This window comes from Asterias amurensis, chromosome 17 (assembly GCF_032118995.1).
Source record: "Asterias amurensis chromosome 17, ASM3211899v1".
Lineage (NCBI taxonomy): Eukaryota > Metazoa > Echinodermata > Asteroidea > Forcipulatida > Asteriidae > Asterias > Asterias amurensis.
Genome location: NC_092664.1, coordinates 8514453 through 8541273, shown reverse-complemented (window position 1 = coordinate 8541273; position 26821 = coordinate 8514453). Strand labels below are relative to the sequence as shown.

Genomic DNA, 26821 nt, shown 5'->3' with positions numbered 1-26821 from the left:
CCACAACCAATTAATGAAGCTGCTTAATAAGCACAGCAATGTTCTTACGTATAGATACACACATGGTATTACCGCAAACCAAATATATATTGATACCTCACCATGCGATGCCTCAAATCATATATAATGTTCTTATGCTTACCAAATTAAGGTTACCGGCCAAAATACCATGCGCCATTTTTGACTGCATTATGTACTTTGCAGAAAGTAGCTCCGCGGTGCCCAATTTAATCACTGAAAAGTGCTTAAAATTTTCTGCCAAGCAACAAATGAACAGTATACTAATAGTCAAATTACACATGATGGCATTTTGAGTATTTTGTTTGGTTAAAGTGGATTTCTATTAACACAGTGTACAAAAATAAGAAGCATAGCATAAAATACATTTTGATACTTGTTCAAACCGTCTATAAAGAAACTCAACCAACAACTACAGGAGGCAACTTTGATGTATTATTTTTATTGATATTTTTTTGTTATTAATATATACAATCACTCGCCACTCTAAAATGCTACTTAATGTGGAATTTATCACGATTAATATTATGATTTTTTTTATCTCTGATTTTTTTTATAGAATTATATTACACAAACACCGGTATTTTCAGGTCTTTTTCTGGCACAAACTATTGCTATTAGTTATTGGTTCGTTTTTTTTTTTTTTTACCCAATCTCTCTCTCGTTCATAATAAATATCTTTATTTCAAAAGTCAAAACTATTGCATCTTTCTGTTTTCCAAATACTAAATCCTTGGCCAAGTTCGCGCAAGGACTATGGTTGACCATAGTTTGACTCAGTTAGCCCAAATTCTGTCAATTTGGGACGAGCCCACCAGGCATGGTCGCATTGCTGGTTACCACTAGCCATTTTCAAAGCGCAGTGCAGAGTGGACCAGTTATAAGAGAATGATGCGCACGTTGTGTCGCCGGTCGCGTTCACATGACAAGAAACCCCAACCCAGGTAGGCAAGGGCCCTGTCCGCCCTCTCTGTCATGCTTTAATAACAGATTGCGTCTGTTGTGCAGGCTCATGGGGGACAGAGCTTCGCTGGCCCCCATGAGCAGGCCCCCCAGAGGAGTCCCCCCCCCCCCCCCACTTTACCATTTTCCGGGAAAGGAGTGGTTAGTACACAAAAACATAGCATGCCCTACGTATGTCACTAAACAACCACTGGTCCTTGCACGAGTTTGGCCCCTTGTGATGGCCAGCTTCAGCCTTGCTCCCATGGACAGTGCAAATAACTCCTTGCCTCATCCCTGGCAGGTAGTCGACACAAAAGCAATGCTGATTGTCTCATAAAATGACTGCCATAACCTTTTTCACCAAATGATACAGGCCACTTTAGGCACGAACAGCTGGTAAAAAAAGGCACAGCAAAATCGTATCCATTGGGACGAGACACAGCCCAGTTACAAGTTCAGACTTGTAGCTGCCAATTCGTATGAACTTTGACCTACGACCCCTTATTAACATAATAATCAGTACTGTACATTCTACTTGTTTAGAGCTTACAAAGAAATATAGGCAGTGTCTATGGCTTCATTAGCCATCAGCTAAATTAACTGACAAAGCACTAGCCTCTTTAAACCAACAACTGTGCTAGATATATAAAATACTGCCATCAAATATTGAAAAGAAAAACAAGTCCTACAGCAACAGACAAAATCTTTTATAGAAGAACGAGTGACCAATAAAGATCAATCTTAGCTCTTTGGAACTGGGCAAATCACTCAATGGATTTCATTGATGGAATCAGGAAAGCTTGCTCTGGTTATTTGCAGAGAATCACTTTTTTGAGGTAGCTGGTACTTGTGTGTAAACCTTAACTATGTATAAGCCAAGCATGCTACCAGTTACTTTGAAGGTCAAAGTTGAATATGTATGATAATAAGGGGCAGAACCTGAAAGTATAAAGCCAGTCCTTTGGTCTTGGTCTAGTAACCTTATCCTAATTTGTTTTGTTGTAACCAAAGAATGTGACCTAGAACCTTAATAACACCCCAATAACTCAATGAGTTTAACGCATGTTAAAAACCGAAACAAAGATTTATTTTAAAGAGCACGAGAAATGTCAAAATGTGGTCCTCCTTTTTTTCCAATACATTGAGTCAACATGCAAGTGATGACAAAAATTGTCTCTAACTTCATCTTAAAATGGTGTAAATTGCCATTGTATTCAATAACCTTCAAGCGCAAAAGTTTTCCAAAAACCAAAAACACCCAAAACTTCTGAGGACATCATTCTGGCGAAAAATGGGTGAATCATTTTTTGTACGGGATTTTTCTACAGGGCAAAACAAAAGCTTTTGCTGACGCCCTCACCACATGTGTCATTGAGTGAAAGTTGCTATGGTGGGTGGGGCTTTATTAATTTATCTATTTGTTGCCAAGCAACACAAAGAATTGGAATCCAGGTCTTCGGTTTGCCTCGTGAAAGCATATACCAAAAACTTTTTAAAAATTAACAAAACAAACAAATAAAAAGGCTTGCTTCCCAGGGGTAGAATCGCGTTAAAACATTTGGCTCACATTTTTCATAATATCCAAACCCTTAACCAAAGCTCCAGTAACTGTGACGTCATACAAAATTGGAAAGTCAGGTTTGTCCGTCTTGATTTGAGACATGAAATAGGCACTACATCATGGTTATACTCTATGTTCAATTCATTCAACTAAAACTATACTGCTATTTCATGTATACAGAAGTGAACAAAGCTTTCTCGTGCATAGTATGTTCAGTGTGTACAATATGACAGGAGGTGTATACAAGAAAGTGTGCTAAAAAAGCCATGCTGTACTTCTAAACAAAGGCAAACAAAGTTTAATATCAATACACACTCAAAAATATACGATTCCTTTTCAATTGGGAAAAAAAAGTAAAAAATTGAATTCCACAATCCAAAAGTTACAACTGTGTCACTGTGACGAAGTGCATAAAGACTCGTTTCAAATTTTTTACATTGATCTAAAGTTTAGTAATAGTTATGTTAACTGTACATTATTGATACACGTTTGCCGGCAGGCTGAGTGGTTAACCAATCAGGAGATTGTTAAAGTTACCCCAAATATTTGCAATCAGCGTTTTGAGTTACAAGTTTTGTGTTTTTAATATAGAGAGAGTTCTTTAAACATGAAGGAAACTCAAACACAAAGCACGGGGAGGTGGGAGCTGGCAAGGTTCCCAGACTTCATCACAGAGTCAAGATTAGTTGTGTTTGCTGTTTCAATGGCACCAGACTGATTTGGGTTTTGAATCATCAACACACTACGTATGATTTGGGTGGCCTTAGACTTTTCCTAAAACCTCGATTTGGGATCCAGCTCTGGCTTGAGCTCAAGCATCTATTTTTGACCAGTGTGACATTATCTTTGGCTGCTGCTTCTGGCTGCCTAGCCACAGCCGATAATCATGGAACACCCATCTAGTTTTTCAACGACTCAATATCAATCTGACCAAACTGAGGTTTGAAGGGGGAACTAGTCTTGCCCCTTCTAGGTGTGGCGACCCTTAGCATTCATGATTGCTATAGCAGAAAGGGAACAACACCAGGCCTAAGCCATCAAAAGCCCTCATTGCATACGCTGTCACATTTTCATGGTGTCACCACAAGCCTTTTCTAGATTGCATCTCCACCATGCAAAGTTTCAAATCTTACTCATTGGAGATATTTCAATGGTGTTACCACAAAACCTCTCTAGATTGCATTTGCTTCCAAAAGCACCGATACTCAACAGTTTTGTAATTTTTTATTAAGAGTTGCCAAGACTGAGTGTGGATTTATTGCAGTATCTAAATGGTTCAAAAACCTAAAAACAAAATCTCAAAAATATACTGTCGCAGACACATCAAAGTTAAATACTAAATAACAAAACAGAAAAACAAACAAATTCACTGCACATTTAAAAACAATCTCTCCCCGAAAAAAAAAAAATCCTCTAAACTTGAGAATACTTCCACGGGCGAGTATTGGTTTCTTCAAATATATTGCAAGGCCCCCCCCCCCCCCGGGAACTCCGAGCGTTCAAAATAGCACCAAGCTTATTATTTTGGCCGATGGCAACGACAGGGGGAAAAACAAACCAGCCAATCAAAAACAAGACTACTGTTGCTATGGGTTACCTCCAGCGACTTGACATCAACTTCCTCCGTCCCCGATTGCAGCCTGTATGGAGAGGGGCGAGGGGTATCCCACAGGGGATCGGAAGGTGAAGCTTTTAGGCAAAATACATCACTCGGAGGATGTCATCGTGAACTTTGACGGCTCTCATCATGTCCTCGATGCTACGGCCACCACTGGTACTCGTCGTGTGGCTACCATCCCCACTTTGGAATGAAAAAAGAAGAAGAATGAAGACATGAGTGGTGTTATATTACACAGAAAGAATGTTAAGGGATTGCACAGTTTTGTACCCTTATTCTGGTAGGCAAAATTTTGTTGTGCTTAGCTACTTTTTGTGCTTAAGCAGCTCTATGAAATTGGGCCCCGGCCTTTGCCACTGACGAAGCTGATAACACTGGACAGGGCTATAGCGCAAGTATTCCAAAACATACTCTTAGGACAAAAGCAGATTCAATGATGACCACACTGACGTTCTTCTGCTTAAAACATAAAAACTTAAAATGAAAACCAGTGTCTCGTCTCTCGAGGTGTCCAGTCGGACAGTTCCACATGTTGGAAGGTTTCAGAACGCTTTGGACACCCCAAGGCCAGTTTAGCAGAAGAGCTGCTGACCAAATGCTGGCCAAATGTCACCTGAAATCCCACCACTCTCTATCAAGGTTACAGGATGTTCTATATGCCTCTCTTAATATTTATGCATGAGGTACGTCACAATGCTAACTCAAAACGAGGCGATGGGCGCAGCCACTGCAAGTGATGGGGGAAGTGCGCCCATAGCCTCATTTTGGGTAAGAATTATGACGTCATGCATAAGTATTAAGAGAGGCGTATTCGGTCTATTGTAGAATAGGAACTTTGTGAAGGATTTTGAAGAGGTTTAGACAGCCTAAGGCCTAATGTCTCACTGTTTTGTTACATAAGGTTGGCACCATAAAGTGTGCAGAAGAACAAAGTTATACTCACTTGCTATTCGTTCCGGAATGATGACCACTGCACAAGATGTAAGGAGAGAACAACAATTTAAATTAAATTAAAATCAATATTACATTGTTAATACATGTAGACGGGTGACATTGTTTAATCAGTGGTACAATAACCTCAAGGCAAAAATGGTCACGGGATCGACTCTTACTCTAAGGTACTGTATTCCAGCGAGATGACCAACCATTTAATAGCATGGGTTGTGTACATTGATACCATAATGCAGGCAGGTATATTTTAACCTATCATTTACAACCACAGTTGATAATGAATGGTCAGACAGTAGGAGGGTTGACTGTGCAGCATGTAGCATTCACCACATGATATCATACTACAGGCTAGCTTAGTTTATCTTTCCTCCACAGGCACAGTTGATATTGAATTGTCAGGCGGCAGGAGGGTGTATGATGTATTGTGTATATGCATTCACCACACGATACCATATTGCAGACAAGCATAGTTTGTCTATCATTCACAAGCAGACAGTAGGTCGGTTGACTACATGTATGTAGTGTGAAGATGCATGCAGAACATCATATTGCAGGCTAGCATGGATTATCTATCATTCACAAGCAGACAGTAGGTCATTTGACTACATGTATGTAGTGTGAAGATGCATGCAGAACATCATATTGCAGGCTAGCATGGATTATCTATCATTCACAAGCAGACAGTAGGTCATTTGACTACATGTATGTAGTGTGAAGATGCATGCAGAACATCATGTTGCAGGCTAGCATGGATTATCTATCATTCACACCTATCATTACTGTAATGTGTGCTGTAGTTTATACTAAAAGACAACATTGGACGATATCGAAGGGTTGAACAGTCAATAGAATGAAATTAACCTTACCTGACATATCCGTCATGGTCCTTCTCCACCAGATGGTAGCGTGCGCGGAATGCCACCAAGTGCGCATAGTAGGCTGGTGCTGGGATGGACACGCTGCGGGTACAGCGGACATACGTATGGCACAGTTGATAGGTGAGGCACTGAAGGTCATCAGCTGTGAAGTCATTGTCATCCCATAGGACGTGGTAGTGGGAAGGTCGACTGGTTCCCTGCAGGTTAAAAAAAGTGTGTGTCGAGGTTAGGAAACTATAGTTTTATTGAGCACCGGATTTAAACTGTGGTGTTCTTTTCACAGGGGTGAGAGTTGTGATTAACGAAAAAGTCTGAAACTTGGATCAGATTCAAAGGTATGTTGAAATGTTGGCATTTCCAACGCTTGGTAACCCCTGGGGTTATAGATTCCAATGAGCTTTTAGAAACAGTATCCGAAGCACTAGAAAAGTAGACCAATGAGCAGGATTTCTTTATTTGTGGAAACAAATATTGTGTGATTTTCTTCACCAGGCCGACATTAAAAGTCTGAATTCAGCAAAAAGTCTGAAAAATCTCATCCCTGTTATCAGCAAAGTGTGGGTTCGAGTCCCAGTCATGACACCTGTGTCCTCTGGATAGAGCGTAAAGCCATTGGTCCCATGTGTTGTGTAATGCATGTAAAAGAACCCAGTACACTTATCAAAAAGACAAGGGGCTCGCCTCGCCCCGGTGTTCCTGGTTTGACTGGCAGCACATTGCACCACAGCACCTTGTAAACCATTACATGGTGCTATGGTAAAAAGGATTATGTCTCTTTATTCAAACGCAGTCCCACATACCTTGCAGGAAATACTGTTCAAACATAGTCCCACATACCTTGCAGGAAATACTGTAAGTTAAAGCGCCCCGAGAGTCACTGAGTGACGGATATACGCGCTATACATGAAACCACTATTATTGTTATATACCTGAATACAAGCATGACTGCAGAGGTAGAAATCAAACTTGTTCGGGTGGGTAATACCAGTATCAACACTAGTACACACTCAATGATCACAGCTTCATACAACCGGTCAATAGCTTCTTATAATGGCCCCCCAAACACAAGTCCATTATTTACCTGAATACCAGCATGACAGCATAAGGTAAAACTGAAACGCGTTACAATACACAGTATCAACACTGGTACAGACTACAATGATCACAACTTTATATCATAAGATATTTAAACAGTCAATAGCTTCTCATTACAGCCCTCAAAACACAAGTCCATTATTTACCTGAATACCAGCATGACTGCAGAGGTAGAAATCAAACTCGTTTGGGTGAGTAATACCAGTATCAACACTAGTACACACTACAATGATCGCAGCTTTATACAACCGGTCAATAGCTTCTTATAATGGCCCCTAAAACACAAGTCCATTATTTACCTGAATACCAGCATGACAGCAGAGGTAAAACTCAAACGCGTTACAATACACAGTATCAACACTGGTACAGACTACAATGATCACAACTTTATATCATAAGATATTTAAACAGTCAATAGCTTCTCATTACAGCCCTCAAAACACAAGTCCATTATTTACCTGAATACCAGCATGACTGCAGAGGTAGAAATCAAACGCGTTACAATACACAGTATCAACACTGGTACAGACTACAACAATGATCACAACTTTATATCATAAGATATTTAACCAGTCAATAGCTTCTCATTACGGCCCCCAAAACACAAGTCCATTATTTACCTGAATACCAGCATGACTGCAGAGGTAGAAATCAAACTCGTTCGGGTGGGTAATACCAGTATCAACAGTGGTGCCTGCTGGAATGTTACCGCTTTTCCCGATCTGCTCTTTCTTATCAGCGCAGAAGAGTCTAGTGTGGTGGCGCTTCTGCACAGCAATGAATGTGATACCGGGCTGGTACCCTGCCTCCAGGGACATGCAGGCTTCGCGTAGAGCTCGCAGTTCATGAGCCAGAACCTGTACAGCATTCAAAAATTGGTTTTAAGTTCATGCTTTGTAGTGTTTTTGAAAATGAAAAAAAAAAATTTAAGAAGGTTTTTTTTACCCTCCTTTTTATGGTCATGTAAACCCATTTGAAGGGAATTTATTTCTTATTATAACAAAATGCCTAGATATGGCTACTATTGTTTTTATTACTAACATTTTTGGCAACAAATGTCAACCAAAAAAATATATATACACATTTTAAACAGAAATCAGAAAATTAACTCTACTACAATTGCAAAGGTCATGGGTTCAACCTCACCCAAGTACTGTGCCTGTAATTTTTTTTACAGAGCTCTGGAAAGTATATAGTGCTAACACTCATCAGTGTATATTTTATGGGTAAAACCAAAATTAATACTCTTTATCCCCGATGCAAATTTCCATCTGTCAGAATTTAATTTCATGGACGCATGTGAATTAAGAATTTCCCCTTCAGTAGTTGTGAGTTTAATAAAAAGTGTTAATGTGCCTCCAAGTGTTCTATCAGCCAGCTCCCCAGTAGGTACGTATTCAAATTCTGCAAATGATTTACTTTATTTGGTAAGGCCGAGTAATAAAAATAAAAAGTTTCACATCCAGGTTTTTCAAAAAAAGGAGGAAGAGGGGCTTTTTATTTTTTATTTTTTATTTCAAGATGGCCGCCATTCTTTGTTAAAATGTCAAATATCCATTGTTTTTTCTACTGCTGAAATACACAAAACATAAACTTTTTTTTACTTGTGGAAACTGGCCCTCGCTGACTCCATCTCGATACAGGATGATCCGAGCCGGCTTGTAGCGGGTCGTCTGGTAGAACTGAATCAGGATCTCTCGGACCATGATCTTCAGGTCCGCTATGATCTCCTGTCGGTGCTGTTGGACGTGGACGCTGGCCGTGTAACGACTAGGGTGGGCATCCATGCTGCCGACAACCTAAGAAGAAGAATAATAATAGTAATAATAACAAAGTCTTATAAAGCGCAAAAATGCTTACCAGATAAGGGTTACCAGCCAAACTATCAGGTCACATGTACAAATTGTGACTGGTATCCTGCTCATTTCTAGTAAGCAAAACAATTTCAGATGTTTACAGCCAATGAAATCAGATACAAACACCAGCTGGCAAGCCATATTGGCTAGGGACAGATTTCCGTTTACTTCTTGGTTTATTAAATCGACAAAACTTTTACTTACAGCAGCAATGGAAGGTTTCTTGTCATCTCCAGCAGGAGGATGTGTGACGTCAGCCCCAAGGAAAATAACTGGCTGGCGGAACAACGCAGGTCTGTCAGAAAAGAACAAATGGAAGAGAAACTGTTATCCACAACTTGATTTGTCACAAGCCCAACACAGAAACACTAGTCAAGATTTGTCTGTGTAGAAACTACATGTATGATATATGAATATATTGCTTTATTTGATTTCTTTATTTTCTTGTATTTAAAGATAAAATGAACAAGAGCTGTAGCTGAGGGGGGTCACTTAATAATGATAAAGATATAACTTTAAGTAAAAATACAAAGACACAAAACAAAATATCTTACATGAAAATATCACAAAGGCTTGCAAGAGTTTTTACAAAGAAACATGTGATAATCCCAGGGGGTAAGTCAGGGTAGATTTTCTCTAACCTACCCCCTGTAGATGCAATTGTAAGCATGCGCATAGAACGGATGTTTCCAGGGTTAAACGATGTTCAATCTCAAGTTACCTTGAGTTACCACATGCTAAATTCTGGAATTCTCTCTAACCTATCTCCTATAAACGCGATTGTGGTGATGCGCAAGGAACTGGTACTCACCTCTGATTGGGCACCAGGATGTTATTGACCCCTCCCAGTTTGACATTGATCTTGAGGCAGAGATTGGACAGAGTTTGGGCCGTGGTGCGGTTCACGTTCTTCATTTGAACGCACTGCGTAGCGATACCTAGGAGTGTGTCTCCTATTCTCTTAACCTCGGCTGCAGAAGAAAAAAGAAAAAAATACTAAATAAACAACATTCAAAATTTTGGAGCACTAATTTGGCACATTATGTCCTGTCGTGGCCGAGCGGTCTACTCTATCGGACTTAAGTTTTGGCAGCTGAATCATTGGAGCGTGGGTTCCATTCCTGGTCATGACATTATCGGTACATTTCAATAGCTTTGACGTCATTCCAGGGGCTTACCCGGGTCATCACCAGTGCCCTGCTTGTGGAGCTGATCACTTGGTGCATGATGTCACCGGCGAGAGTGATAGTGCGATAGCTCTTGTCCGGGGCTCACCCGGATGAGCACTGCGGGGTCGACACAGGAAAGCTAATCGAACGCACCCAATGACTTTCAGCAGGCACTTAACCATAATTGCATCTCGTAATCCAGTGTACTATTAATGGGAACCTGAAGGGCAAGACGAAATAACCCCTTCATGCTAATTGAAGCAGCTTTGGTTTCCAACACTGCCTGATATTTATTCCCACACTGCTTACCATAGACTGGAGTCTTTCCCGGCAGCACCACCACAATGAGCTGTAAGTCTGGGTACTGCCTCTTGAGATAGCGAAACATGGGCTCTACCTGATCAGCCCCCTGGGCATACTTGCAGAAGACCGGCTGGCTGCCGATTGGCATGCCGGCATCACTGGAGATCTTCTGGAGTTGACTTGTGAAGTTTCTGTAAGCCAGAGATCAAACGATTAACTATTAGCTGCTTGACTCACAAATTTAAAGGCAATGGATACTATTGGTCAAAATATTGTTAGCATAAAAACTTACTTGTTAGCGACCAATGGAGAGATGTTGATAGTATAAAATATTGTGAGAAACGGCTCCGTCTGAAGTAACGTCATTTACTAGAAAAAAGTTATTTCCTAAATAAAATATTTGAATTTGATTTCGAGATGTTTGATAGCTCAGTTCCTAGAGGGCCGTCAATTTAATCCGAAGATCGCAGATTTAAGTCCCGCTCTACCTTATTTTTCTTAGAAGATGTTTTTACCCCAACTCCGATGTGTACAAATTACTATATTATACTTAACATCTATTTAATTGTTGCAGTACCTGCTGCCAATTCAAACTACCTCCAGTCACCGGGCTAGCTTGGTGGTCTTGTTGGTAAGACATCTGCTCTAGCAATGCAAAGGTCAGAGTTTTTTATGTTCACAACCCCAAATTGTTTAAGACGCCATATTCAGGCTGTGGACTTACTTGAGTGCTTCCTCCTTGCACTGGTGCTGCTGGGCGAAGCATGCAATGGCCCAGGTATGGATCTTGACTCCAGTGTGAAACTGTTTGCCTCTCATGTCCCATACACCCTGGGCTGGTATTGCCAATGTTCGACTACTCTGCGGTTGCTGCAACACACACACAACAATTAAGAAAACATGAACCCTACTTCTCTTTGCATTATTCCAAAGCAAGTTTTGAAACAGATTAGTTTTGAATTTTTAAAGTTTTTTGATGTTTTTAACGGAAAGGTCTTTATGAAAAGGCATTAATAATAATATAATAATATTTATTAATAATAATATTTATTCGGGCAATCACATTTACAAGCACATGTACATACATTAAACATATTTAAGAAAACAAAGTAAAACAACAGTGGGGTGCCCAGGAGAGCATAAAAGTTAAAAAAATAACTATTGCCAAAAGGCGTATGTCTCCTAAATCCCCAAAAATACATTAAGTCAAGAGAGGGCATAAAGACTGGTGGCTCGGTCTTCAATGGTCTTGAATTTTTTTTGTGTAGTTCCCCCAAGTTAGTTTCATCTTTAATGGTTTCTTCTTTCACCCCCTAAACAAGAGTGCCTTTTTTAGCCTTGTTGAGTCGAACTTACAGAAAAACAATTGAGCTCAAACTCTTTAAAGAATTATGGTGAACTTACCTTGCCGCCATATTGGATCTTGGGGGCCGGTAACACCCTCCCCTCGATGCGCACCATGTCTGTACTGATGTTGAGACTGAACTCCTGGATGTAGGGATCATTATTGAACTGTGCTCTCTGGACCTAAATACAAACCAAATACAATGCAACAATTGTAACATATATTTTTGAGAAAATAAAATTAGCTGTTGCAAGCAACTTAAATGCGACTTAAATGCAAAAAATTGTTAATGGCCTGACGTTTCGACCCTAGCAGAGTCTTTCTCGAAGGCTAAATGGTTTTGATGTGTGGGCCATTAATAATAATAATAATGTACATTTATAGGGCGCACATATCCATTGAAAATGCTCAAGGCGCCAACAAGAAAGTCATTAGAATGAAAAAACAAAACCGAAGGAAATTAATTAATTAAAAGCAACTCCCATCAGATGAGTTTTTAACTGTTTCTTAAATATTGATATGCTGGTGCATGACCTAATGGGTGGTGGTAAAGAGTTCCAGAGACGAGGGGCTGCTGCAGCAAAGGATCTATCCCCCCATGATCTGTTCGTTCTAAACTCTACCAGCTTCATGTCTGTCGATGATCGGAGGCCGACTCTTCCCGGAACAGAATATTTGACATGGCATGATAAATATTGCGGTGCTAAACCAGACAAAGACTTGTAGGTTAGCAAAAGAATCTTATAAACAATACGCTCATTGATGGGCAGCCAGTGAAGTTCTTTAAGTATTGGAGTGATGGATGCTGACCAGCTTGCTTGCACAACAAGACGGCCAGCTGAGTTTTGTGTCTTTTGCAGCCTATGGAGCAGATGTTTTGGAAGTCCGTACAGTAGTGCATTACAGAAATCCAAACGAGAGGCGACAAAGGCGTGCACTAATTTTTGTGTAGCTTGGAGTGTCAAAAAATGCCTGATGGCACGGAGGTTACGCAGGCCATAATTAGCAAGTTTCACGCAATTTGATATGTGATGAACCAGCGACAACTTGGGATCCAAGATAGCTCCAAGGTTCTTTACCTTCTCATTAAGAACAGTAAATGTTTTTTTTTTAAAGTATTAAAAGAAATACTGAGATTATTTCGACCCACCAACGCCAAATTTAGATTTTTAAACAACTATTGAATGGCTTCATAGTGTACACTGAAGAACAAAAGTAATGCCCAAGGTGAACTACATAGTTTAGCTCAAGGGCGGTATTGAACCACATCACCACTCGCAGCATTCACAAATGGATGCCACAGAAATTTTAATCTCTTTGGGAAAGTTTAATTTCTCTTTTGGTGACATACTTTTATTGATTTCAAATCAACAGGGGCACTTCAGACAAAACTTGTCAGGATACTTTACCATTACCAATTTTACAACAAGTAGGCTTTCGGGACAAAATTACCAAAATATTTAGGGGGAATGGGGGGTCTTTACCAAACGTTACACACTTACCAAGTTATTGATTTCTCGTTCTCTGTCTGGAGCAGATCTTGCTGTGGCCTGTCAGGAAGAAAAAGAAGAAAAAAACGTTAGTAACCAGATTGTTAATTTTCAAACGAATAATTGGATCTATAAAATCGGCAAGTTGGCAGAGCTTATGAGGTGCTGTTTTTAAGAACAAATGATTGTGAACAATGATTTATAATGAAAGAAGTAATTTAATATAAAAGGGATGTAACATTGTAACCAGAAACAAAGGACGAGATCCTTAAAGGCAGGGTATTTTTTTCAGTAATTGCCAAAGACCACAATCATGTCACTTGTTGGTGATTAAGCAACTCAATAAATCCATACAAAAAAGTAACACATTCAATAAATAAGTAGATAAATAGTATATACAAACAAATAAATAAACAAATATCTATTAAATTAAGTAAGGGACGTTACAGAATTGGTAAGAAACAAAAATCATGAAGATCACAGATTTACATTAAATTTACAGTCTGATAGTGACGATAGTAGAAAACATCCCTTAAAATATTTCTGTCTGAAACTTCATATTTGATGAGAAATAAATAATCTAATTTTGATTTGGAGGTTATCGCTCAGTGAGCGTTTTATTCATTTTTGTTTTGGCATCGATGCAATGCAAAATTTGTAATTGGTTTTTCACTATTCTCTTGTGACCCAGATGGCCGATTGATCTCAAACTTCTACAGGTTTGTCAGTTTATGAATATGGTGGATAACATTAAGTGCTTACACTGCCAGCAACTTTTTTGCTAGCAAAACAAATTCTGTAGTGTTTCTTTAACTATTTAGTTAACCCATCTGTAATTATTTATTTATATCACACAAAAATGACAAATAAACAAATAAACAAAAACAAACGAACAAACAACCTGTAATTAAAAATAACTAAAATGAAATTAAACCAATTAATCATAACCCACAGCCTTATCACAGATTATAAACCTACAAATTTGTACGTACCTTTGGAAAGGAACACCATCATGATTAACTCAGTTTTGAACAAATACTAAAAGTTTGTTTGCATGAAGCTTGTTTTTCAAACTACTGGGGTACCAGTTGCAGCAATGGTAACTGTATGGTATTCTGGCTGGTAAACAACTTTTGCTAAGCAACAGTTTTTGGCTAGGCATTTGTTTTGCTTACAGGCTTTATGTAATAAGGCCAAGGTCCCAATTTCATGGCTCTGCTTCTTGCTAAGTTCTGCGACATAGAGGGCGCACTAAGTGCTAGCATTTCTTGAAATACTGGAAAACATTGGTAGTTGGCGAGCCAAGTCAAATGGTTTTTACCTACTAAACACCCTCCAAAGAAATGCCCTTGCTACACCACTGCTAACTAGTAATTCCTGGCGGTCCAATTTTTTAATTTTTTTTTATGCAAGTCGCCAGACACACAAGGCCTAAAAGCCACTTCAAGGTGTGGGCTACAATTATTTTTTTTCCAGAGGCCATTGCCACCTACTCCTAGGGCTGAAATAGGGTTACCCCTTTTACTACTTCTAGAAACTATAAGGGGGAGCCTTATAGTTTCTAGGAGGTACCCTTTTACAGTTCATATGGATGTAGGCTTGGGTATCATCAATCCGAAGCCTGGCCGGTAGAGCAGAAAGCACCCTCTCCCCAATGTTTCCATCATAACAGGTTCCTTCTCAATAGCATACTAAATGAAACAACTACACTGAACTAAAGTCCTTTTCACACTACTCTATCGGCCAAAAGGTATAATTTGCCTTTAAACTAAGGAGTTATGTTAGTGTACCCTACAAGCCCCATTCAGCACTTGTAGGTTTCAAGTAAGGGAAGCCTCCATTATGAGTCCGCTGCAAATCACTCTCGCTACCAAAACCTAGCTCCAGAAACGGCTCAAACCTCTCAAAAAAATACATTCGTTGACATTTCACTTGAACACCTTACTGGTCCGAAATGAGAAGCTAGCAACTAAACTACGTTATTGATTGGTCAGATAGTAGGAGGGTTAATAAATGGGAAAAACAGGCCATCCAAAAGATGCCTCGATGCATTGCTGGCTACCATGGTACAGAAAAACAACCTTGATACTATAATAGTACCCTACTACATGTATGGTTTGCGGTAACACCATGTAATGATAATCTTTAATTGATTTGGAGTGTTTTTGAGAAGAGAGTCGTTGGTTTCAACTCGACATTACCGATCAGTTTGCGCATACTGATAAAAACTATGCGTATACTGATCGAAACATGGAGTTGAAACCAACGGTTCTTTTAAGAACCACCCCAAATCCATTAGAGATTATCATTACATGGTGTTACCGCAAACCGTAGTAGGGTACTATTATAGTATCAAGATTATTTTTCTGTACCGTGTTTTATATTGTTTTCCAACAATGCAAAGTTTCAAATCCTACTAATCTGGATACTGCCATAAGTTTTGAAAACTTGTAAGCAGAAAGTTATTCCAATCTCTCCTAGTTAAGGAGCCATGGAATAAGTTTCTTTTCCGATTCAAGTGAAACTTCAACGAGGAATTTTTTTTTCGCTTTTTGAAATTATATTTTAGTCGTGACAAACGATCGGGGCGGATTTGGAGCGGACACACATGGAGGAGGCAGCAACTTATTTGAGCAACCTTGATCATGGTTGACGTTTGCATGTCGGTTAGTTTCTTTATACAGCGCTGGCCTGGCACTATGTTGCAAACCTGTAAGAGGGAAGAAGAAAAAGAAAAAGAAAAGAAAACACAAAGGCAGTGAGTATCCTTTGCAGACATTAATAATTGATTCTTATGTATAGACCATGTGACTTTTGTTTACAATGATTTGATTTGAATTTATTCAGATAAAAACATGTCAAAAATACATACACAACAACAGGAAAAAATGGCGATGAAATAAGATAAACCAAATTAGAACAAAAGATAAAAATACGGCACAAAAATACCCAAAGATAACCCAAAAAGTCAATATCTCAGGCTTATTTCCATTGGGGTCCATTACAAAAAACGGCAACAACATCAAAAAGAAATGGGAGTATAAAAAAAAGACAAACTTAGACAAGTGCACCAGGAAGAGACATGTAAAACAAGCAATAAAACACAACATAAATAAATAAATAAATAATTGATTTAAGTGTGACCGTGTACATTCTTGAGCCTTTCTAATAGGCAAGATAATGCACTGGTTAGGCCTATATGGGAAAGTTTACATTTGTTGTCAGAATTTCCACTGTTTTAGTTTAAAATAACTATTTTAATGCTTAATTTACTGGACTCTGGCCAGTGGTCCAGTGATTATTGCAAGCCCCAAATAAAAGCATTCAATAAACTTGAACATACCTCTAGAGGCAAGTAAGTATGGCGCTGTTCCTGGCCGACTTGAAGGCAAGGCAGAAACGGATACCTGAAGTAAAGATGGCAAAAGGAACAAACAAAATGTGAGTCAACAAAGTTCGCAGACTGGTCACATGGTACATTTGAACAACACCAAGGCCCTGTTTCATAAAACAGTTCAAGCACAAATAGCTCAGCATATAAAAGTTATGCTTAAACCAGAAGAGGTTTACTAGAAAGGTTTACTGTGATGGTTTACTATTATGGTTTACAAGGAAAGTTAACTAAGAAGGTTTACTAGGAATGTTTACTTGGATGGTTTACTCAAACACTTTACTAGTATGGCTTACTAGCATGGCTTACTAGGAAGCTTTTTAAAAGAGAGATTAACTACATGACTTACTGTAAGATACGTCTGTGTCTGTCCTTGAAGTATTTAGCCACAGTGCATTCCACCGTCTGACCATTCTCCAGCTCCAGGGGAAATCTAAATCAAAATAAATACACTCCATGAAATCATTGAAGAAGTCTAGTAAAATCTACAAAGATTACGCAGAGATCAAAATTTGATGGCTTTCACTTACATTTAAAGCGTATTCGCATTTGGAGGAATGCTATCCAACTGAACCAAAAGAACGATACATGTAGAAGTATCGGAACATAGGGGTGTCGGTACATAGGTGTGTAACCATTTTGAAGGTCCTTTGTGCACAGAATCGGGATGGCTTATAACACTGAAACCATCCATTACTGTAGAAGGGTTCTTCTAAACTTTGGGACACCGCTACAAATCTAGGGTGCCCCCCTAGACAAATCATTGTGGGTGGTATTAACTTGAAGACATGAACTGTACTTACGTCTGAGCTTGGGCGACCTTCCTAGTAACATTGCACACTCTGTATTTGCGGCGCATGTTGCCACAATGTGTAATCTCGATTTTCAATCCTGCGTTAAAGTATAGATTTAATGAAAGGGGTATTGTTAGTAACATATTTGTCTTCTATCCATAGGGATCTTGACTAATACAGCGACTAAGTTCACTTTTTTTATGAGAGCCCTTGGCTTCACAACCAGAAACAAAATAAATGAAGTGAAACAGGCTTTTCAATGGCAGAATGGCTGCCAGGATATTTTCCATACTTAAAGGGAAGGTACACGTTTGGTAATAATTGTCAAAGACTAGTCTCCTTACTTGGTGTATCTCAACATATGCACAAAATAACAAACCGGAGAAAATTTGAGCTCTTTTGGTCATCGAAGTTGCGAGATAATGATGAGAGAAAAAACACCCTTGTTAGACGAATTTGTGTGCTTTCAGATAGGAATAAAAGACTTCTAGTTTAGTGAGAAATCACCTCTTTCTCAAAGTCTATGCTACTTCAGAGGGAGCCATTTCTCACAATGTTTTATACTATCAACAGCTATCCAATGCTTGTTACCAAGTCAGTTTTTATGTTAATATTGGTTTTGAGTTACCAAACGTGTACCTTCCCTTTTTTTTTAAACAGTTAAAGCAAATGCAAGATTCCAGCAGGCTATGGGCGATTATCGACTTAACAAAGAGGGCTTCCAAGTAAGTTTTCTCAACAGAAAACGTTAAATCGCAGTACCAAAGACCACTTTTTATCTTTACTTCATATAGAAATGGTTTCATTTGCCTATAGCAATCCACCTCAACCATTCTTTGGATTTTTTACCCAACACCATACCATGGGTGGTGCGGTAAACAGTGTGAAAAGATAAGCAAACAAGATAAACCCTACGTGGAAGTGTCGTGGTCAAGCGGTTAAGAGCACTGAATTCAAACTCTGGTGTTTTGAATCCCCAGCCATGACACTTGTGTCCTTAAGCAAGACACTTAACCATTGCTTCGTCCTTGGATGGGACGTAAAGCTGTTGGTCCCATGTGTTGTTTAACGCATGTAAAAGTAAGTGCACTTATCGAAAAGAGAAGGGGTTTGCCCCGGTGTTCCTGGCTGTGGCTGCTGTATGCGACGTAGCACCTTGTAAACCCTTATAAGGTGCTAAATAGTCGGGTCTCAGAATTCATCACTGCAATAACCTATCTTTCTGAGAGTTTGTATTAAGCTCAGCGCCTTGAGTACCTTGTTTGGTAGATACGTGCGATATATAAGATTTCGATATATACCTTTAATTTCTTTGGTAAACTTGACTCGCTGTGAATCTGTGAGTGGTCGGCGTTGATCGCTGCTGTTGCCGATGTCCAGGACCTCACACATGAAATCAATGACCGGCTGGGCCTTGTAGAAAGCAGTGGCAGAGACTGGAGACAAAAACAAGGAGAGAATCAATCTGCTAGTAAAACATTTTATGTTCAAAGGTTTCATATGACTGGAATGAATTTTGTAGTGATGCCTCATACTTTATTTTTTGATAATATATAACACCCAAGCAGATCCGTGCAACTTGATTGGAGGATTGTCAATCATGTGATAGCAAATAAACAACTTTTAACTCATGAAAATATTAGCACCATTGCAACCCAACATTCATTATTTATTATTCAAATGATATGCTTAAATGATATTGCTGAAACAAGGCCTCATTCTTTTCTCTGAATAGTCAATATTATTCAAATGACATGCCAACTGATTAAACAATGCACTATACCCTTCACTGAATAATCAACGTTATTCAAATTATAATATGTTAGTTGTGATACACTGTCATTCTTAGTTTCTCAATATTCAACATTATTCAAATGACATGTTAATTTTCAATAATATTCAAATTATAATATGTTAGTTGTGATACACTGTCATTCTTATTTTCCGAAAATTCAACATTACTCAAATGATATGTTAATAGCCGGAGCCTTACCATCAATATTCAGCATCATTTTCCACTTGGATGGGCGTACACTCTGATGGAACCCAAACCACACCTCTCGCCCTCCTCCCAACGGGTGGAAGTAGTCATCAGGGGGTGAGAAGAAGGAACGACCCACTGGGGTGTAACTGTGTAGGAATCAAGGAAATGTGAACCAGTTAAAATTATAATAATAAATAATAAGAATTGCAAAGGTCTTGGGTTTGAATCCCACCCGAGTAATATTTGTTTTCACAGAGCTCGGGAAGGTACCGAGTATACAGTGCCTACTCAAAGCGGTTTAAATGGGTAGAACCCAAATTAATATTCTTTATATTCTTTATCCCCGATGCACACTTCCATAGACTATAAAATCAGAAAATATCAACAAACCATGTTCCCATAACAGTAAAACATTCATGACCCGTAACCTTTTCATCCAAAAACAATCCAATCTTTTTGTTGCCCAAGTGCAACCCCTGATTCAGGTTATGGAGTTTCAGTACATGTAGCCCAGAAGCCATTAAACTATAAAACATCATTGTAACTTTGAACTTTGACCTTTTCTCCCTAAATCAATCCCACCTTGTTTTTTCCAAGCAATGGTGCGGAAACAAAAGTGCCGAGTCAGACGAACTGAAAATTTGTATTGACTTTCAATTCGTTCCAAAAAATCTCTCAAGTAGGAGGGAGACAAAGGAAAAAATCCTGACAAAAAATATGTGCCTTTTCTTAAGGGTTGGTTCAAAACGAAAGGGAAAGTGAAGCAAGTTTATGTAAAGCGCCATCACTGAAACATTAATCACTTTTGTTTTAGCCAACAGCCTTCAACTTCAAATTTCGTGTGTTTTCATATTTTTGACAAATAAATTTAACTACAAGTCATGCACCACGTGGGACCAAATATGGTTTTAGAGCAGGCTATCAACATTTGGCTAGCAGGCTACTAAATTAAAGGCAGTGGACACTATTGGTAATTACTCAAAATAATTATTATTATAAAACCTTTCTTGATTACTGGTGATGGGGAGAGGTTGATAGTATTAAACATTGTGAGAAACAGCTGCCTCTGAAGTGACAAAGTTTTCAAGAAAAAGTAATTTCCCACGAATTTGTTTTCCAGACCTCAGATTTTGAATTTGACCAGTATTATCTCGCAACTTCAACGACCAATCAAGCTCAAACTTTCACAGGTTTGTTATTTTATGCATATGTTGAGATACAGCAAGTGAAAAGACTGGTCTTTGTAATTACCAATAGTGTCCACTATCTTTAAAGTGAGGGTTCACCGCTGGTATTTACTCAAAAAAGTAATGCCATTAAAACTTACTTGTATGAATAGCATTTTGAAACACAATTCCCTTCATAAGGAATGTGGCTTTAGAGAGAGGGATTCCAAAATATTTTCAATCTGAGAAACATTTCTGCAGAATTTGGCGGTGAGCAGAGCCATGAATTTTGGCTTGTTTCAACCTGTGTCTAGCAAACATGGTTAGTTAGGTTCTCAAAATATCGCCCTGAACTATGAGCGCAAAGCTTGAAATCTTGTGCGCGCAAAGCGTGAAAGCTTGAGAGCGCGAAAGCTTAAGCTTCAGAGTGCGAAGCCTGGGGTCGATTTCACAAAGAGTTAGGACTAGTCCTAACTTAGGACTAGTCCTAAGAGATATCAAAACGTACAGCTAGTCCTAAGTTAGGACTAGTAACTCGTCCTAACTCGAGATAAGACTAGTCCTAACGCTTTGTGAAATCCACCCCTGCATCCATACACTTATCTTTGGTTTTGTAAGCCCTACTCTGCAATTTTGGGTGTTCCATCTGGTTTGATCTTCTTTCTCTTATGAATTTGATCTTAGTTTAAAAATAATAAAAATAAGTAATTTTGTTTGGTATTACTATTTTTTATTATTATCATTATTATTTTGGGGTGGATAATAAAAGACCGGATTTTCCTGTTAAAAAAGGAGAAATCACATCCCTAATAGCAAACTTACGTCATAGATGGGAGGTGTCTCATGACGACGTCCAAGGCTTGCACAGAATCATAGGGGATGATGCTGACTCTGCCCTCCAGTGCATCGGCCAAGGCCTGCAGACTAACTAGGGCCACCCACTTAATGGACACCTTGAATGATCGCTCCTTCCCTTCTCCTGGTAAGGTCACCTCAAGGTCAACCTGAGGTCACAGGTCAACACCAAAATGAGCTTGATATAGGCAATCGTTGTTTCTTATTTCATGTGGACTCAAAAATGTGGCTTAGGAAAACACAGCATACATAAACAAATTGCACGTGCCATGTGTTGTAGTTATGCACCCGCAACTCTTTAATTACTGTAAATCATGATCTCATTATGAAATGGCTTAAGTGGGCTGAGGATCATTTAATATTCATCGATGCAAAACCAATACCCAAATATAAGTGTGCTGAATTGTCTCCAAGCGCTCCACGTAAGTGTGGAGATTATGATAGCCATTATGTTGGCCTATCAAAAAACTTATCCAGCAATTTTGCAAAGCAAAATATTTTGATTGAACAGATTTTGTGGCAACTGAATGCTAATATTGAAGAGCAAATGATGTTCTGTGAGTAGCAACTGACACATTTTGCGTAGCATTTTGCTCTGCTATACAAGGGAAATTATTCACTGCCTATACTCGATGCATTCTAAATTCTCCACGCACAGGCAGGACCAGAGATTATAGAGCGCCGAAGGCGCAAGATGGGGAACTGAAGCTTTACCTATTGTTTAACGTGAAATACGCATGGGCGCCATTTCAGCAAGTGAATGTTTTGTTTCCCATTGATAGAAATGGTCATTGTCTGCACTGATCTACTGTTGTATCAAAAGAGTTACTTGCCGAAATGGCGTCCAGTGGGATTTCACATTTCAGCCAGAGTTCCGCATCTTGCGCCTTCGGCGCTCTATAATCTTTGGGCAGGACTCCCCATGATGTCAAACAAACAGTATCTCCGTACTCTCCTCCCAGGGGGTCTTGGGTATTTCATTTGAAACTTTAACTTCAAACTTTGTCCGGGATAATAATGTTAATGCTCTTTGACGTCAAATTGGCGGATACGCTACATGTAAGTGCAGGCCTGTGTGCTTTTTGAAAGGGCAAGGGCATCAAGGCATTTTCTCCTTGGTGAAGGGCACCCTATAAGGAAATTGTAAGGAAACTTCTAACAAGCATTCAAAGGGCACAAAGGCACTGACCAGGGGGCATGGAGGCAATCGCCTTCATTGCCTCCGTGAAATATTTATGAGGCATGTAAGTGTCCATTACTTACCCTCTCTTTACCAATGGGTAACTCCAGGCGACAGTACAAGTTCTTACGTCCATCAAAGACTGGTTTACAATTCTGGAAAATTCTGTTGGTGTGTTTAACTAGCGTGTCCATCACTTCTCTGGAAGAGCACAAAAGAAGAAAAATAAATCAATAAGTCAATGGTTCTCGAATATTCAATGGACTAGCCAGCTGGACCAATTGGCTTATGAATCTTTTACAAATCTGCCAGCCGTTTCATGGGTCCATGTGTTGAAGGGGTAATAAAGGTTTGCCCAAACATTTTTGGCAAATGGGCGGCGCGGCCAATATAAAAATCACCTTTGTCTGTTGTGCGCAAAATTAAAGCTCCTCAAAACACTAATTAAACGTCACTAGACCTTGTGCATGTTGCGTTTTTAGCAAAATATACATTTAAAAAAAAATAAAAATTGATCCTTGCAGAAATTTGAAAATGCCAAAGGCAGTTGAAATTACTGTTATGTTTCAGTGTCTAAAATGTTGGAATATCATGGGATTTTTATTAATTTTGATATGTCACAAAAGTGCGGAAAAAAGTTTTAAGTGGGTAATGGAACTGACAAATTTGAACCTGGACAGTCGGTCAGGAATACAGGCTATATGCTGATGTCAGATTTTGAAGCCATCTTGTATTTGATAAATAGTAAACATAATTGTTTGCAAAAAAGAGGTTGTAATGGCAAAAAAGCTTTGTAAACATTCTCTTACCTAAAGATAAAACCTAACTACCCCCATGTATACTTCCTTATCATAATTGCAAATGATTGCATCTGTTTAATTGTTTGCAGTACACGCTGCTACTACATGTAGCTACCAAAATAACCCCAATAGCATTCTCTTACCTGTTCACCCTACGAGGACACTTCTCTGGAACGATAGTCACATCATAATGATTGATAGTGTCGTGTGGGATGGTAATCTTGAAATGGTTAGCGCGTAGCATGATCGGGCGTCCATCTTTTCCGAATCCCGGTCTGGAGGGCATCTTGGAGCCCTCTGGCTTGGGTTGCCCAGGCCCAGGGGGCATACCGGGGATGATGGGCATAATAGGGGGCATACCCATGGGTACCATGTGCTGGGGTGGGCGGATGGGTGGCTGGCCGGGTGGAATACCCATGGCGGCTGAAGGAAAGACAAGAATGGGTTCAGATTAGAAACAATATAACACTTTTTGGTTTAGAACTACTTTTCAAACCATGTAGTCCTTAATTGAATGATTACCAGGGTTCTCAAAAAGTTTTTTTAAAACTGTGGGGCATTCTAGACTAATTTTTTGTTGGATGTTTGGCCGGAGCATGCTGGATTGAAACAAGGGCTTCGAAATCTTTTCTACTTCGGTGTTAATCTTCGTTTTAAAAGCCCTAATTTTTCACTCGATCGTCCAAAATGTATCAACAGGCAAATCGCGAGTATACGCTAGATTGTATATGAGAAGAACTCTGATTAAAGACACTGGACAACACAATTGGTAATTGTCAAAAACCAGTCTTCTTACTTGGTGTATCTCAACATATGCATAAAATAACAAACCTGTGAAAATTTGAGCTCAATCGGTTGTCGAAGTTGCGAGATAAAGATGAAAGAAAAAACAACCTTGACACACAAAGTTGTGTGCTTTCAGATGCTTTATTTTGAGACCTCAAATTCTAAATCTGAGGTCTCAAAATCAAATTCGTGGAAAAATACTACTTTCTTGAAAACTATGTCACTTTAGAGGGAGCTGTTCCTCACAATGTGTTATACTATCAACCTCTCCCCAATACTTGTAATCAAGAAAGGTTTTATGATAATAGTTATTTTGAGTAAAATACCAATAGTGTCCACTGCCTTTAATCTGACCGCCACTTCTTGGGGTCATAAATGTATCTCTAAACTAATTAAAGCAGACTGGTTGCAGTCGACTCGCTGATTTAAATCAGCTGCAAACCAGACATGTCATGCAAACACATATTCTACCCACAGTGATTACATTGCAAGGCTACGAAACGGGAGGGAATCCATCTCATTATTGATAGCTCAATTAGGGGGGGGGGGGGGAGGCAGCTTTACTACATAATTTCTCTGAAAGTTCACTTAAAAATCACCAATTTGGAGCACAACGACATATCAAGAAGCCAGTAACATGTTAGTAGACGGTTTCCAAAATGTTTTGGGAGGTATTTGTGTAATTTTTGAGCATTGTTTTGTGGCAGTGCGTTTGGAAAATTTGCACAGTTTGCCTGGGGCGCTAGTCTGTACAGCGCCCTCAATAACTAGGTCTAACAACTGTAAGAAACAGCTCCCTCTGAAGTAACATAGTTTTCGAGAAAGAAGTAATTTTCCACGAATTTGATTTCAAGCATCTGAAAGCATACAACTTCGCGCGACAAGGGTGTCTTTTCTCCCACTATTCTCTCCAAACTTTGATGAGCAAAATTGAGCTCAAATTTTCAGAATACTGGTCTTCGACAATTACCAATAGTGTCCTTCATCCCGATAATCTCAGACCAAAGGGTTACGCACAAGATATTTCATGTAACAAACCATCATGTGCGATTTCAAACATTTTTGTTGGACAAGTGACCAGATTGCTGATTTTGTTTTACTTAATAACTACCACTCTTAATAATCGTGTCATATAAATTTTAAGAGCACAAATAAAATTTGGTCTTTTTCAATGTTTAATAAACCAATTAAGCATGCTCAAAAAGTTGAGAATATAATTATTTTGATGAAAAAACGACTACCTACAGTCACGGCTACAGTCGAATAGTACATTCTTTCCTAGTGAAATGTTGACTTTCCTACTGTACAATTGTTTTTTACAATAAAAAAAACTACGTTGGCCCACCTCAATCAATGTTACACTTCAATGTACAACTGTAATTAATCAACTTTTTATAGAACATGACTTAATTAAACACATCTGTAAAAAATATTTGGACGAAAAAAAACCTAAAGTACACAGTCAGTTGTAACTTGATACTACACTACAGTCGAATATGCCATTTTTTAGTGCCATTCCGGGCTTGTGTTGTTGCCTTTTGAGTTTACAATTTTAGTTTTCAAACGAAAAACTACATTTATATCAAGCTCCCTTTCCCCAACCATCAATATTACACAGTCGACAGTTAGTTGTAGTTACTAAACTTAACGTTAACTGAACTACAGTATTCCTACTACGCACAGTAAGTGTTGCTAGCTATCATTGAAATCGAGTGATTGAAATCTCATTCTCAATCTCATTCATCAAGTCAAGACAAATAATATGATCATGTTCATTCCAATTTCAATCAATGATCTTCTAACTTGCTGTTGTTGCTAATTGTCAACAAAACACACTCCAATCCAACGAATGCTCATGCAGATACTGGATAAGATTAGCAGCAGACCACGGATAACCGGGAGAAGTCTCAAGGTAATAGCATTTCATTTCCAAACAAACAAACTGGGTAACTCGTGTCTGTTGTTCGTAATGCGTTTCTTGTACCGTTCGAAGATCATCATGTACATTTTGTTTTGTACACAAAACGAAACTAAAGCAGTGGAAAATATCATACATTTTCCTTTAACAAACACGACTAGAAAGTTAAATATGTCATTGTTTACTCACCAAAATCTAACTGTTGATGTGGCTGGAACATGGTGAACTGAAGGAGGAATTTGCCAGTCCAGAAATATGGAAAATTGTCTTTAAAAAACGTACTTTACAACGATATTTATGTCCGGTACATTTTTACTGTTCCTTCTTACAATAATGGCCGCCGATTCACCAAAAAATAATAACCTCACTGGTACCCCCAGAATTATTGTCAATAATATCATTGGTGTTTACCAGCGACAGTTCTGACCGCTTGGAGAAACTTTACCGGCTGGTGGCGCTGTTTAACTTTAGTGGTCTCGAATCCAAAGCCAAAGTCGTGATATCGGTTTCAAGAAGGGCCTGTTTTCGAAGAGCGAACCGAGGATAATTTTATGTAGCGCTTGAAAAGGTCACGGCTCACGCCGGGATGAATTGTTTTGAAAAGGCTTTTTATTCTGATCCTGGAGTTCAACCTCCTGAGCATTTAGGGTACAATAGCCATCCAGAAATGATCAAAATTTGCTGACACTGAGCGAGTCTGGCCAGTTTACCACACGTT

The 26821-nt window shown here is 39.0% G+C and overlaps 1 protein-coding gene across 1 annotated transcript; it reads right to left on the bottom strand.

The window, feature by feature from the left end:
• Positions 1-1094: 1094 nt before the first annotated feature.
• LOC139949480 (protein argonaute-2-like) lies at positions 1095-26438 on the bottom strand. The gene is made up of 21 exons (XM_071947840.1): positions 26293-26438; positions 23543-23822; positions 22683-22800; positions 21387-21568; positions 19408-19544; positions 18716-18850; positions 17424-17511; positions 16970-17053; positions 16573-16636; positions 15868-15939; positions 13242-13289; positions 11799-11921; positions 11119-11264; positions 10401-10585; positions 9734-9893; positions 9127-9217; positions 8671-8865; positions 7687-7923; positions 5960-6168; positions 5086-5112; positions 1095-4325 (listed from the first exon to the last, which is right to left on the bottom strand). The coding sequence occupies exons 1-21, from the start codon at positions 26321-26323 to the stop codon at positions 4217-4219; spliced, it is 2721 nt and encodes a 906-aa protein (XP_071803941.1). The 5' UTR covers positions 26324-26438; the 3' UTR covers positions 1095-4216.
• Positions 26439-26821: the final 383 nt, after the last annotated feature.